At 63.1% G+C, this 13434-nt stretch overlaps 1 protein-coding gene across 2 annotated transcripts; it reads left to right on the forward strand.

The window, feature by feature from the left end:
* Positions 1 to 1301: 1301 nt before the first annotated feature.
* Positions 1302 to 12882, forward strand: MCAM (melanoma cell adhesion molecule). 2 transcript variants are annotated; one of them, XM_082493829.1, is made up of 15 exons: positions 1302 to 1379; positions 6214 to 6341; positions 6443 to 6653; positions 6762 to 6832; positions 6921 to 7008; positions 7239 to 7418; positions 7506 to 7633; positions 7797 to 7959; positions 8048 to 8169; positions 8485 to 8623; positions 8735 to 8856; positions 8958 to 9093; positions 9836 to 9977; positions 10427 to 10544; positions 11432 to 12882. In XM_082493829.1, the coding sequence occupies exons 1-15, from the start codon at positions 1313 to 1315 to the stop codon at positions 11459 to 11461; spliced, it is 1845 nt and encodes a 614-aa protein (XP_082349955.1). In that variant the 5' UTR covers positions 1302 to 1312; the 3' UTR covers positions 11462 to 12882. The 2 variants fall into 2 exon arrangements, with proteins under 2 accessions (XP_082349955.1, XP_082349956.1); XM_082493830.1 differs by lacking the exon at positions 10427 to 10544.
* The last annotated feature ends 552 nt before the right edge of the window (positions 12883 to 13434 follow it).

The raw sequence follows: 13434 nt of genomic DNA on the forward strand, positions 1-13434 counted from the left end.
GGCAGAAAGGCTTTGAAGGAGAAGAAAACCCCAGTGCTTTGTCCTCCGACATAGCCCCTCTGGCTCTGATTGCCCTGGGGGGAAACTGAGGCACAGAGCCAAGCTGCAACAGGGCAGAGGCACTGGACCTGGGTGTCCTGCATGGTTGACTGTGGGCAACCGGGGAGGTTTGTTGTGCTCCCCCAGCCTCGTGCGGGGGGCCTGTCTTGGGGCTGCAGGAGGGGCCGGGCTGTGTTTGGGCTGGGTGATTACCCCCGGATAATAGCAGCCTTGTGCAGCCCTGAGAGCCCCTCCGCCCCCGGGCCGGCCCCGGGCCAGGCGTGCTGCCCCGGCCACCGCAACTAATGGCTTTTCCACAGCCGCCCTATTCAGCAGCTGCGCGGGGGCTCTGGCCACGGCTGGCTGTGCACCACGGAGCGGGGCCGTGCCTCGGGGCCCTGCCTTGGGGACAGGGATGGGGCTTTGCAGAGAGCCTCCCGGCAGGGCTGGGGGCACCGGGTGCAGGGAGGCCGAGGTGGAGCGGGGTTGGGGCGCAAACCCCACAGACCTCGGTGACCTGCCTGGGATGGCGCCTGCCTCGTGCTGCTCCCCAAGGACCCCACTGTCCCCAGGCGTCTCTCAGATACCAGGCAAGGATGAAGAAGAGTGGTTTGGTCCCCCTATCTTTGAGTCCGCGACCCAGAAGCTGTGGCTGGGCTTTGGGGCAGAGCAGGGCTGAGCAGGGGAGGGGGTCAATTCTGCCCCGAAGCAGTGTCAGCCAGATCCACTGCCTGGAAGTGAGACTCTCGGGGACTGTCCCCCTTTCCAGCATTCCCCGAGCCCCTGTGGAAACCGACCCGGCCCCTCCGCCGCGTCTGCTTGGTGATTCCACCTCCAGCGCCCGGCAGTCTGCCGCGATCAGGCTGCGCAAGCCCGGACAGGCAGGACCTGGCAGCTGCAGGTCTGCAAAGCACAGCTGGAACGAGCCCCTCCAGCAGAGCTCGAAATGCCTGAAAACAGCCCGTGCCGAGACGGGGGAGGGGGGGATTCGCTCGGGGCTCGCAGGAAGGGGGCCGTCTGGGAGAGCCGGGGCGCCGGCCGATGTCCCGCTCCCGCCCGAGCGTTGCCGGCGGGGACCGGGGGACCGCAGGGGAACGCGCTGCGGGGCTCGGCGCGGCGGCGCCCGGCCGGCTGCCGCTGGGGGGTGATAAGCGGCCGCGGGCGGTGGGCAGGTACCGCGCCTTCCTCCTCCTCCTCCTTCTCCTCCTCCTCCTCCGCCTGACGTCAGCCCGCGGCCCCGCTCAGTCGCGGGCGGCCGGCGGCGGCGGCGGGCATGGCTGGGGGGCGGCGGGCGGCCGGGCTCGCCCTGGGCTGGGGCTGCTGCCTTCTGCTCTGCTGCGGTGAGTGGCGCCGGGCGCGGTGCTGCCGGGACGCGACGCGACGCGACGCGACGGGACGGGACGGGACGGGACGGGACGGGACGGGACGCGACGGTCGGAGCCGGGGGGCGGACGGTCGGACGCACCTGCGGGGCGGTCGGGCGGGGACAGCGCTGCGGAGCCGCGGGTGCGGCCGCCTGCGGGGCGGGCCGCGGAGCCCCGCCGTTCCCCGGGCAGGGGTGCCCCTTCTCCCCGTGCCGCTGCCCGGCTCCCCTTCCCAAGGCCGGGCGGAGCGCTCCGAGGGGCGGCAGCCGGCGGGGTCTTCCCCGCAGAGGCGCTCCGGGGCCGGCCCGGGCATCCAGCAGAGCCGACTCCCTTCGGGCGCTGCCTGGCTTGGGGCCAGGAATGTTAAAACTGTGGTGCCGGGGGAGCCGCGGTGGGAGCGGCCCCCTCGAGCGAAGGGCCTCGCCTGCACGTCCCCGGGCTCCGCGGCGGCGGGGGTGGGTCTGGGGGTCGGGGGGAGCCGGGAGCGCCCCATTGCGCTCTCAGGACCCCTCTACAGGCTCCCCTAAGGCAGGGCGGGGTGAGGGGTGGCCTCTGCCTCCCCGGGGAGGCTGGCCCGGTGGCCAGGGGAGGTGGCCGGCGCCAGGCAGGCTCCTGCAGCCGCGCTCCGTGGGGCAGGGGCATGCGGGGCGGGGTGCCGGGGTGCCCCCACGTGTGTTCAGTGTGCAGCAGAGTGAATTGGTCGAGTTATTAGGAAGCATCCACCCCTTTCCTTCTAAGGAGTTTTTTTCCCTGAGCGCTGTGTTTCCCTTGGCTTTTTTCACGCTTTCTTTTTTTATCCTCTTTCCAGTCCATTTTCACCCTCGGGGGGGCTGCGTTTCCTGCCCTGCCCTGCTCCCCGCAGCATGCCCTCCCATCGCCGGAGGCCGGGGAGCGGTCCCGGTGCGCTGGCTGCTCCCTCCCGCCCTCTCGCCTTGTCCCTGCCCAGCCGTCCTGCGGAGGTGGCCCCAGGCGCCGGGGAAGCCTGCGAAGGCGTTGGCGCCTCGGGAGAGCTCAGCGCCCGAGCCAAAGGCGGGCTGCTTCCACCCCAGCTCGTGCTGGGATCCCCTTCCTCCCAGCACACGTGCCAAGCGAGGCCCTTATTTGTTGGTGGCATCGGCGTGTTTGCAAGCCCAGCCACTGTGAAGGGCTTGCTGCTTCCCAGAAGCACGCGTGGCCGTGGCCAAGCCGTTTCCAGGCAGGCCGGGGGACCCGCTGTGCTGCCGGGGCGGGGGGCTGAGCCCACACTGGGGCCGCCGGTGCCACCCTGGCCCCTTCTGCACTGCAATCTCCAGCTGTTAGAGAGGTCTCTTGTGGATGTCGTTGCCTGGCTGGGGTTGTGAACCTTTCCTCTCCTGCTGCGCATGACTGGGTCCTCGTGGGGAGGTGGGGTTGGTTTGGGGGGTGCAAGGTGCCGGTCCTTGCTGCAGGCAGAGCCTTGGCTCCCTCCCCGTCCCCAGCACAGCGAGGGCTGTGGCTCGGGGCGGAGGCTCTCGGGCGCTGGCGGTGGTGCTGCTTGCTGCAGGGCTGGGGCTCTGCACCCTGTTTCTCCGCTCGGCGAAGAAGAAGGGGTGCAGGTGGTCCCGCTCCCTGGGAGCTGGGGCGCCCCGGCTCGGGGATCTGTGCGGGAAGGGCAGCCTTGCCAGGGCAGAGGAGGGCAGCATGTGTGCATGGGAGCAGGAGGGGTCTGGCCACAGCTGGTTTCCCTGCGAGGGGAACAGAAACCCGTGGAAACCTCGGGCATCCCATGTGTGGCTCCAGACCCCTGTGGTGCCCCTCCTCTCACTGCTCCATGCCGGGGGCTCTGTGCTGGGGGCTCTGCACCGCCAACGCAGCCGCACTCCTCGCTGGCTCCCCACACACCTCGGCTCCACAGGAGGCTGGCGGAGGGGCTGTGCTGCTCCCCACCCCCTTCCCCGGCTCTAAAAGCAAATCTTTGTTCTTGTGGAGCTCTGGCTGCCGGCCGGCTGTCCGCCAGCCAGATGGAAAGGCACGGAGGCTCTCTTCCCTTCCCTGCTTGCTTGCTGCAGACGTCCTCTCCAGATCTCTAGGTCTCCCACTGGAGCTGTGCCAGGCACTTAGGGTGCACGGTGCAGGCTAGAGCTCAGCTCTGCAGCTGGGCTGCTCCACGCATGGCTGATGGGTCTCCAGCCCTGCCGAGGTTCTCTCACCAAGCTAGTATCTGCACCCACGCTGGGGACAAGGGAGGATCGCCGTGTCCCCAGAGCCTGCTATGCCAGGGTGCCTGTGCCCAGTGCCTCTCTAGCTTGCCCACGTGCCTGGCAGGCTGTGGGGTCTTGGAGCTGCAGGAGGAAGCCTTGTGTCTCCAGGATTGTGGGGGGCCTTGTGTCCCCCAGCGAGCCACACTCCTGGTGCTGCTGAGTGCTCCTTCCAGGCCGGGGGAGGACTAGTATCCAGCCTGCCCTGGAGGAGTTGGGGAGGAGTGAGTCCTTGTTCCAGGCGGGGTGGGGGCTGCAGCGTCCATGTCCACCTCCTCAAGGGCAGTGGATGGGTGGGAGGGACGTGTGCCTCATACCAGCCCCAGATGCCAGCCATTCTCCAGCTCTGAGCTCATGGTTTCAGCTGCTTCGCTGCTTGGATGAGGGCTCTCATGCCGAGCGGGTCAGTGGGGTGGGCCAGCAGCTCTCCCTCTCCTAGGGGCTGACTCTGCCTGTGGCCCATCCCGAAGGAGTAAAAATGATGGGGGGGGCCAAAGCCCAGCCTGGCTACCTGCAGCCCAGAAGTGTCAGGGCTCAGGGGAGGGTACAGGGGGGCAGCTGGGGTGCACCCCAGCCTCAGGCTTGCCCAAGTCTGCGGGTGCCTGGCTGCAAGAGGCAGCCAAGTTGTAGCTGTACAGGTGGGCAGGTGCCTCCAGTGCAAAGTTATCTTTTCCTACGTATGTTCCGTGCAGCTTCCTGACCCCAGCACGTGCTTATCTCTGGGGCTTTCACCTGTTTTTCTAGCACCTCCTTTCCTGTGCAGTGCTTTGCTCATCCCTCTTTGCTTGGTGCCAACTGTACTGTGCCGATGGGGCAGATGAGGGCCAAAAGCTGGTTGTTGGGGGGTCCCAAGGTGGCTAGGGCCTGTGAGCCAGGGCCTTTGCTGTGGCAGAAGGGCTCCTGGCTGCATTTTGGCACTGTGCCACCACATACACACTTCAGACAAAGAGTATTTTGTGGGCACGGCATTGCCCTTTGAAGTTGCCTCCCTTGCGAGGCTCCGTGGCTGTTACCGAGCGGCACTATCAAGGGAGCTGTTGACACAGCTGGCTTCCTCCAGCCTCTTGTCCCCAGCTCCCATACCTGGGCTGGGCCGTGGGTGCCGAGCTGGCTGGCCTTGTTGCTGGGGGACAGACCTTCCTGCAGGGCTGCGTGCCAGCCCAGGGTGTGCGGACCCCCCTTGCTTTGGCACCCACAGGGCTGGTGGCAGTGGCCCTCCCAGCCTTGCTGTGACACAGCCCTTGTCTCTGCTGTGCCCGGCTGGGGCTACTTTGCCCCCAGCCCTTCAGGAAGCCGCTCTGTTCCCTGTCCTGGATCGATAGCCATTACCTTCCCCTGTGCTCTGGAGCGTGGCCAGGAGCTCCATTACTGCTGTGGGCGAGCAGGCGGCTGGGCTGGGAGGGAAGGTGGGGTGCTGGGGTGGGCAGGCTCTGCTCACCGGGGGTGCGGGTCCCTGGTGCCACCCGTGCTGAGTGGGCAGCACTGGGTTTGCTTTGTGGGCAGTGAGCAGAGGAGCAGCGAGGGGCTCGCCTTGGGTACGCTGCAGGGGTGGATGCTCTGACTGCTGGGTTCAGGGTTCCTGCCTGGGCGGCAGGGTCAGAGCTTGGGGAGGGACCCAAGAGTCCCGGCTGCGCCACAGCCATGGAGTTCAGGGGCGTGCTGCCTCCCCTATGGGCCCTGTTGCCTTGGAGGGCGAAAGGGAGCAGCAGGCAGCCACAGATGGCTGGGGCACCCTTCCTGAGCTGCTGCCCTGTGTGCCCTGTCCTGTCCTGCTGCGAAGGAACACAGCGCCTCATTTATGCCTCAGCTCCGGGGCTGCTGCGGGGGCTGCACAGGCTGACGTCAGGGCTCCAGTCCCGGGCCACGGGAAGGTGCAGCCTTTGTGCTGCCCCTTCAGCCTCCAGCACACAGTCCCTTCCCCTGCCTCCGCTAACCTCCTGACACCTCCTTGCCTGGCCCTTGGGGCCAGTAAGGCACGGTGGGTGCTGGTCTGGGATGCTGGCTCAGACCGGGGGGTGGGGTAGATGCATGCTCTGGGGTGTGAGGGGGATCAGCGCTGCCCTGGGCTCCAGTTGAGGCTGCTGGCTCTCTCGCAAGCTGTGGAGATGCATCTCCTTCCCATACCCATCCCCAGGCAGGGTGCAGCCGCTCCCTGCCTCGGTGGTGTGGGGGGATATTTGGAGGCTCAGAGGTCCTGCTGCCCATGTCAGCAAGGCTGGGATGCTGTGGGGAGAACAGGCCTGGTGGGGAGTGCAACAGCAGTGGGGTGGGTGGTTGTCTCCAGGTGTACTGGGGAGACCAGTAGTGCAAGCACAGCGTGCCTCATCCCCTCTCTGGGGAAAGGGTTGGTGGCCTGACCCTGAGGGCTCTCTGTGGATGCAGAAGGCAGTGTGGCGGCAGGAGTGGGGCCGTGCTCCTGGCTGGCGCTCCCGCTGGGCTGGGATGTGGTGCCTGGGAGACGCTGGCGCAGGACGCAGCTCTGCCCCACGCCCTTCAGGGGATGGAGATGGGGACAGCCTGGGCTCAGCTCCCTTGTTGGCTCGGACACGGGGGCTTCCCCATGCTTCCCACCCCTGACAGGCTCTGTCCCGCAGCTGCAGCCAGCAAGCTGGAGGTCTCCATGCCAGCGGTGGTCGAAGTGGAGAGTGGGGGCATGGCCAGGATCGAATGCAACTTCTACATCCCTGGAAATGGTTCCTACACCTACATCAACTGGTTCTACGTGAGTGCTGACCTGGGAGAGGAGTGGTGGGCCGTGGGCTGGGGTGGCAGGTGAAAGCCCCGGGCTTTGCATGAGCCTGGCCTTGGCCCCTTGCCTTGCAGATTGACCGCAACAACTGGGTGAGGCTGTGCCGCATCACGGGCAGTGAGGTCCTGGAGGAGAACACAGACTACAAGGGGCGGCTGTCAGTGGGGGAGGACAAGGCCCTCTCCATCAGCAGGGTGACGATGCTGGACGCCAGGACCTTTGTGTGCCAGGTCGGGGCAGGCAGCCACGGTGAAGGCGAGAACCGTACTGAGCTCCACGTCTACAGTGAGTGAGGGGGCAGGAGGGCAGCATGGTCATGCATCTGCACTGTGGGGTTGGTGGGGGATCCCGCTTCATCCCTCCTAATACACGTGAGGTGGCTTCTCTTTCCAGAGGTCCCTGAGGCCCCTGAGATCACGCCGAATGCAGGAGGCATCTCTGTGCAGAGCAGTGATATCTCGCAGGTGAGGAGAGGCTCCAGCCATGCCAGGCTCCCCGCTCCCCTCTCCCCATGGGGGCACCTGGTGCCCAAGGCTCTCTCTGCTGCTGCAGATTGCCCAGTGCGTGAGCAGGAACAGCTTCCCACCCCCCAACATCACTTGGCACAAGAACGGGGAGAAGCTGCAGCCAGAGGAGAAGAGTGAGTTGGATGGGGATGGGGATGGGGATGGGGATGGGGATGGGGATGGGGATGAGAAACCACACCTGCCTGCTTGGGAGAGCGGCTGGGACACTTGTGCTATGCAGGGCCTCATTAGCTGGGGACTGGCAGCCCGTGGCCACCCAAAGGAGCCCTGTGCTCCCAAGGGAGCCCTCCTCGCCTCCCGCGGCCTCCCCATGGGCTGGGAACAGCGGCTCTATCCCCTGCAGTGGTGAAGATCCCAACCACACTGACCCGTGAGTCAAGTGGGCTGTACACAGTGAGCAGCACCCTCTTCGCCCACGTCACCCGGGAGGACCGCAACTCCCTCTACTACTGCACTGTGCACTACTGGCTGCGGGGAGAGAGACGCACTGTGGAGTCACGGCGAGTCAATGTCACCGTCTTCTGTGAGTCAGGGGCTGGGGGCCATGCCTGCTGCCCAGTGCCACATGGCAGGGCCCCACACTGACCCTCCCTGCTCCCTCCTCCCCCAGACCCGGCAGAGCATGTGAAGCTGCACGTTATGCCATCCTCTACGCTGGTGAAGGAAGGGGACGACATAAAACTTGTGTGCGAGGCCGATGGGAACCCAGCACCTGTCTTCAGCTTCTATAAGAGAGAGGTGAGACCAGAGGGGACTTCTGCACCTCTCCCTTGGCAGACCCCCTGTGTCCTGGCTGCTCCTTGCTCCCTGCCTGGAGGGCCCTCGTGAGAGGGATGCATCGGCTGGGATGGAGGGTGCCTGCATGGGGCTAAGGGCTCTGCTTTCTCCCCACTGCCTGCAGCTGGAGGACAACTGGCAGGACCTGACTTCACTGGCAGACACCAACAGTGGGGTGCTGAACCTGCGCGATGTGAATAAGAGCAGCAGCGGCCTGTACAGATGCCAGACCCTGGACTTGGATGATATGAGACAGCTGGAGAAGGATGTGGAGCTTGTTGTGAACTGTAAGGCAGGGGACAGGGCCCTGTGCATCTCGTGGTGGGTGCCCCATCCCTCCTGCTCACTCTACCCTCATCTCCGTCCCTCTCGTAGACATTGAAGGGGTCCGTGTGAAGATGGAACCATCCTCACCCCTTCACGAAGGGGATAGTGTGAGGCTGAGCTGTGACGCCCACAGCCCTGTGGCCCTGGACTACCAGTGGAGGGATGAGAAGGTGAGCAGGCATTTGGGTACTGTCGCGCTCAGGCTTGGCAACCCAGGGCTTTGCAGCAAGCTGGGCAGAGCCAGGAGCTTGCTCCATCTCTCTTGAGAGAGGCCAGGGGTGGGATTCATCCTTGGATGGACCTGTGTTGTCCATCTGCACCTCTTCACCTTCTGGCCAGTACTGCAGAGAGGTCCTGTACTTGCAGGCTCCCTCGCTGTGCGCAGGAGGGAGGGCTGAGCCCCTTTGTGACAGCCACAGATCGTGGAGAGCTGCGCACAGAAGGGCCTGGTGCTCAGGGCTCAATGTTGTGGGACATCCCAACAGGGCAGGAAGGTCGCGGAAGGGAACCAGCTCTTCCTGAGCAACCTCACCTTTGAAACCTCCAGCAACTTCAGCTGCAAGGTGATTGCTCCGAGCGTGCCTGGGCTGGAGCAGAGCAAGCAGGTGGCTGTGGCTGTTCAGGGTAAGAACCGGCATGTGTGTGGGCACGCTGTCCTGCCAGAGTCCTGTCCCACCCAACATCGGCCCTGTTTCCTCCTGAGAGCCTCAGGTGCTTGATGCGCCCTCCCCACAGGGAAGCCACGGATCGTCGCCATCAGCTCCCCGCTGTACGTGCGGCAGGATGAGGTGGTGAACCTGACCTGCAAGGCCATCGCGTTCCCCAGGCCCTCTGTCCACTGGAATGTCAATGGGACGGTGAGAGCTCTGGAGGGTGCTGGGTCCAGGCTGTGGCCACCTGAAGAGGGGCTGCACATTGCCTCAGGTGCTGAATCCTTTGCCACCTCCCCCCCTCACAGGCTCATGAGTACGTTGAAAATCAGCACATCGCCAGCAACCTGACGGTGCGTGTGAACCATGAATTGCTGCGGGCAGGAGCCATGTGCAGGGTCTCCAATGCGCTGGGTGTCAGCGAGAAGCACATCCAGCTGCTGGGTGAGTCTCGGGCACTGGCCTCTGCCCCGGGAAGCCAGACACGTATTAGTCCCCCTCGCACAGGTGCCCATGTGTGCCGTGCTGCCGTGGCGTGGCTGAGCTCTGTCTCTTTCCCTCCCTTCCTGCTCTGCCAGTGGAGTCCATCAGAAAAGGTCAGTCTCGGCACCAAGCTGGGTGCGTGCGTCTGTCAGCCTAGGCTCTGGTGGGAGCATGCCACCGATGGGAGTCATGCTCGCCTCTGGCCTGGGGAGGGAGCCTTGGCTGCTTCCTCCAGCACCGCACGTGTCGCTGCTCCTCTCCCTGCCAAGCCGCAAGGGAAACAGCAGCTCTGCCTCCACCTGTTTGCAGCACTGTCAAAGCTGCCTGCTTGTCCTCAGCCTGTAGCCCAGCGAGGCCATCAAGTGCAGCTTCTCACAGCCCAGAGCCACTGGGCAAGGAAGCAAAGGGATGGCCTGATGTCTTGCAGGAAACTCTGTAAGCCATCCTCTTACAGCATGCAGGGGCATGGCAGCTGGGAGCAGAATGCAAAGTATGTTCATACAGAAACTGCCCTAATGGAGCATTTTTGTACTGACATCTGCGTCCTGCAGGGATCTGGAGAAGCACCGGGAACTGGAGTCCTCATGGTGCTCTTTTGGGGGAAGGGGTCCTTTCCTTGCCCCCAAGGAGGTGCAATAATGCAGAAGCTGGAGAGCATCAGGGTGGGATAAGCCTTAACTTCTTCCTCTCCCATTGTGTTTAGATGAAAAGACATCAGAGAGCAAAGGGGTGATCATTGTGGCTATCATCGTCTGCATCCTTGTGGTGGCTGTGCTGGGATCTGTCATCTACTTCCTACACAAGAAAGGCAAGATCCCATGTGGCCGCGCTGGGAAACAGGACATGTAAGCACTGCCGCCCACCCTCCCAGGGAGCCCTTGGGGCCAGAGGTGCTTGCCATCACTCATGCTTCCCATCTCATTGCACCAGCTGCTCCCTGCCCAACGCAGAGGGAGGCAATAGTGCAGCCTCGGGGGGCACTGCGCTGGGGTCTCGGCAGCGCTTCCAGCTTCCCACAGCCTGGGGTCTGCACTGCTTCCCCTGTCCATGCAGGGAGGCGATGAGGAGGACAGCAGAGTGGTAGAGCAGCCAAGGGACCCATCCCCAGGGAGGGGCTGGGCAGCCCAAAGCGTTCTCCGAGCTGGAGCCTCTTTGACCCCCGGCCTTCCTCTGCCCCGGCCCCGCTCCAGAGCATCCCCTGAGAAGGAGCCCCAGGGCTTGGCCTCACTCAGCCGGCCGCATGCCCTCTTTGGTATCACAAACATGTCTCAAAATTGTCACCTCCCTCCCCTAGCACAAAGCCAGAGGCACGTAAAGACAAGATTGTAGTTGAAGTTAAGTCAGATAAACTTTCCGAAGAGGCGGGGCTCCTGCAGGGTGCCAACGGCGAGAAGAGATCTGCCGCAGACCAGGTAGGACAGAGCGTCGTGCACGGCCCTTCCCCAGGGCCAGGGCTGCTGCCGGGGCTGGGAGCGGAGGTGAGGAGCGTAGGGGGGTGCATTGAGGTAATGCTTTGCTCCTCTCCCAGCACTCCCCACCCTGCATGGGCCTCCATCATCCACCATCAGCGCTCGAGAGGGGCCGTGGGAGGGAGGGGAGGTGACAAAGCCACGGCTCTCTGCTCCAAGGGCGTAGGAGCAGCCTTCCCCTGCGGGCGTGCAGCTCTGCTCGGTGCCAGCCTCTGGCACCTCCTGGGAGCACACTGCCCTCTGCCCAGCCTGCTTGGCACTGCCTCCTTCCCTGCTCTTTGGAGCAGGAGCTGGGCTCCCCAGGGTGCCCTGGGAGAAGGAACTACGTAAACATTTCTGGCCAGGAGTTGGAGCGGAGGCTGCAGGAATGGGCCCTGCTCTGGCATCTCTGAGCCAAAGCTCTTGGTGAAGGATGAGACGAGTCTCCTGCGCCACGTGCTTACCTCTCACCTGGGGTCAAGAGCCACTGGGGGCTCGAGCTTCACGGTATCGGTGCTCGACCGTCACCATGCTAAGGCAGGGTTTGCCACACTTGCGCGTCCTGCGGAGTCAAGGGATGCGGCACCTGTGCCCGCTGCAGTTTTATTTGCCTTAGGCCAAGCAAGAACCCCGCCCTGGTCCTGCTGCCCTGCAGCTCACTCTCGCCGCCCCTTGCCCTGGGACGGATGCTCAGCCGCCACGGGGTGGCGCGGGCTGGCAGCTCTCCCGCATCGCATTGCTGTCTGTCACACAGACGCTGGCAGTAGAGGACCTGGTTTTGTATTCACCCCTAACTGCTCTTTTTTTTTTTTTTTTTTTTTTCCTCCTCTTTCTGTCTTGGTGGACTGAAGAGCGAGAAATACATCGATCTGAGAAACTAGAGAGGGAATCTACGAAGTGCTTTCTTCCTTCAAACCTTTCCTGCTCTTGGATTGCCTTGTCCCACCCCTGCTCCAGTGCCTGGGGACACGGCCAGAGACGATTGCTGCATCGCAGTGCTGAGACCCAGTGCGCGGGGGACACCCCCTGAACTCACCTGTCTGTTACCTCAACTGTGGGCTTGCAGGTTGTCAACTTAGCAGCAGCAAAGCTGGACTTGCTTACTACTACAGAGTAGCCAACAGCCATGTTAGAAAGAAATATCCCCTTAAGCTACCTGGTGGAAGGATTTAAGGCTTTTTCAGGAAATCTGTCCTGTACGTGTGTGGGAAGGTTTTGATGCGTTTTACCCCAAACTTGCTCAGAAAAGCTGGTGAAATTTTACTTTTACTTTCGGGATGTCCCAGGCACCTTAGATGTAGCGGTGTGCAGGTTAGATGAGCGAAGAATGGAAGTGGTGTGTTAGAGCGGTGTTTGCCAGGTGCTGGGGAGGTGTTAGTGCTTTGCTTTTCCTTTGAGCTGTTCTTGTCCCGTTGTTTAGCCCAGCGTGTCCCGGCGGTGCTGTGCAGGCAAGGGAGCTCCACGACACGTAGCTGTGATCCTACGGGAGGCGAGTACCTGGCAGAGCGAGGACAGGGGTGCCCATCTCTCGGGCCCGTGCCAGACCAAGGGCTTAGGTTCTCTGGTTTGTAGCGTAGCCTTGCTGACATGAGGGGGAGGGCTTCCCTCTCCCCACTCCCCAGGGAATTGGATTGCTTTTAGAGGGGCTGCATAGCTGCTGGCAACAGCGGGTCCCAGAACCTCCCCCTCAAATTTAAAGAGTATTAGGCCAAGGCCAGTTGGCGATGTCTCAGGGTTTTTTTGTGCTGGGCATTTACCAGCCCCAGGTAAAACTGATCTATTTCTGTGCTTCGGTGGCACCTCTGGCCCCACAGCCAGGCCGGTGCTACAGCAGCTGAGTGATGGAGAGGGGAGACGAGGAGGCAACCTGCCTTTAGCTTCCGCGGCCGTGGCCCGTCCCAGCCCTCTGCCTGCAACCATGGCTCTCCCTCCTGCCTCCTCCTAGCGAGATCAGCCCCCGCAGCCCCTCCTTCCTCTAAGTCATGTACTCTCAGTGCTATGCTGTCCACAAGCCTGTCTCCCCCCAGCCCTTCGGCAAGGGGCTGAGGCTAACCCTGGGTGACAGGAGAGATGTCCCCTCGCGCATCCCCAGCATCCTCTGCCGGGAGCGGCGAGCCGTGTGGCAGCCTGGCGGCCAACACACTGACAAGTGGTGAGCTATACTCCTGAGCTACAAGTGTTGTCCAAGCAGAAGCTTCGGTTTATATATAGTTTTGTTGGATTGTGTGTAAATTTCCAGAAGTTTTGTCTGAAACTTGCAAGGTTTTTTTTATATATGTGAAAATAAAGTACAAAGTTCAAAGCTGGGTTCTGAGTTTGTTCCCGCTGGCGGCAGCCCCACTGGAGGGTGAGGGCAGCATGTCTCCCCCGTCCCCACTCGATTTTAAGGCTCCCTTCCCCAGGAGCAGGTTACCAAGGCCGGGTGGCACTGTGCACGCTCCCACCCTCAGGTTTGCTTCCACAACAGCAGGACCTTCACCTAGGACATGGGCGTAAGTCAGCAGAGGAGTGTCGGCTCGAGCCCCTCCTCACCCAGGCCCCCAGCACTCGGGACACGGCTGAAGGTCGCGGTGGGCTGGCGCCTGCTGCCCCGGGGTCTCAGCCCGGCTGCTCTCAGCAAGGCATCTGCAGTGGCACATGCTGCTCTGGGGCGGCTTTTGCCGGAAACGGCCCTTGGCTTCCCAGACGAAGGCACAGAACAGGGTTGGCCTATCCCGCCTTTGCACCGCGGCCGGGGCAGGAAAACGTGCTCTGTTCACTGGTGATAGGTGATGCTGTTAAGAGGTGGTGCACAAGTCCGATACCAAACACTAAGAGGTAAGGGCCAACAAGGTATAGATAGCTCTTAGTCGAT

This window comes from Vanellus vanellus, assembly GCF_965231255.1.
Source record: "Vanellus vanellus genome assembly, chromosome: 21".
Classification (NCBI taxonomy): Eukaryota; Metazoa; Chordata; class Aves; order Charadriiformes; family Charadriidae; genus Vanellus; species Vanellus vanellus.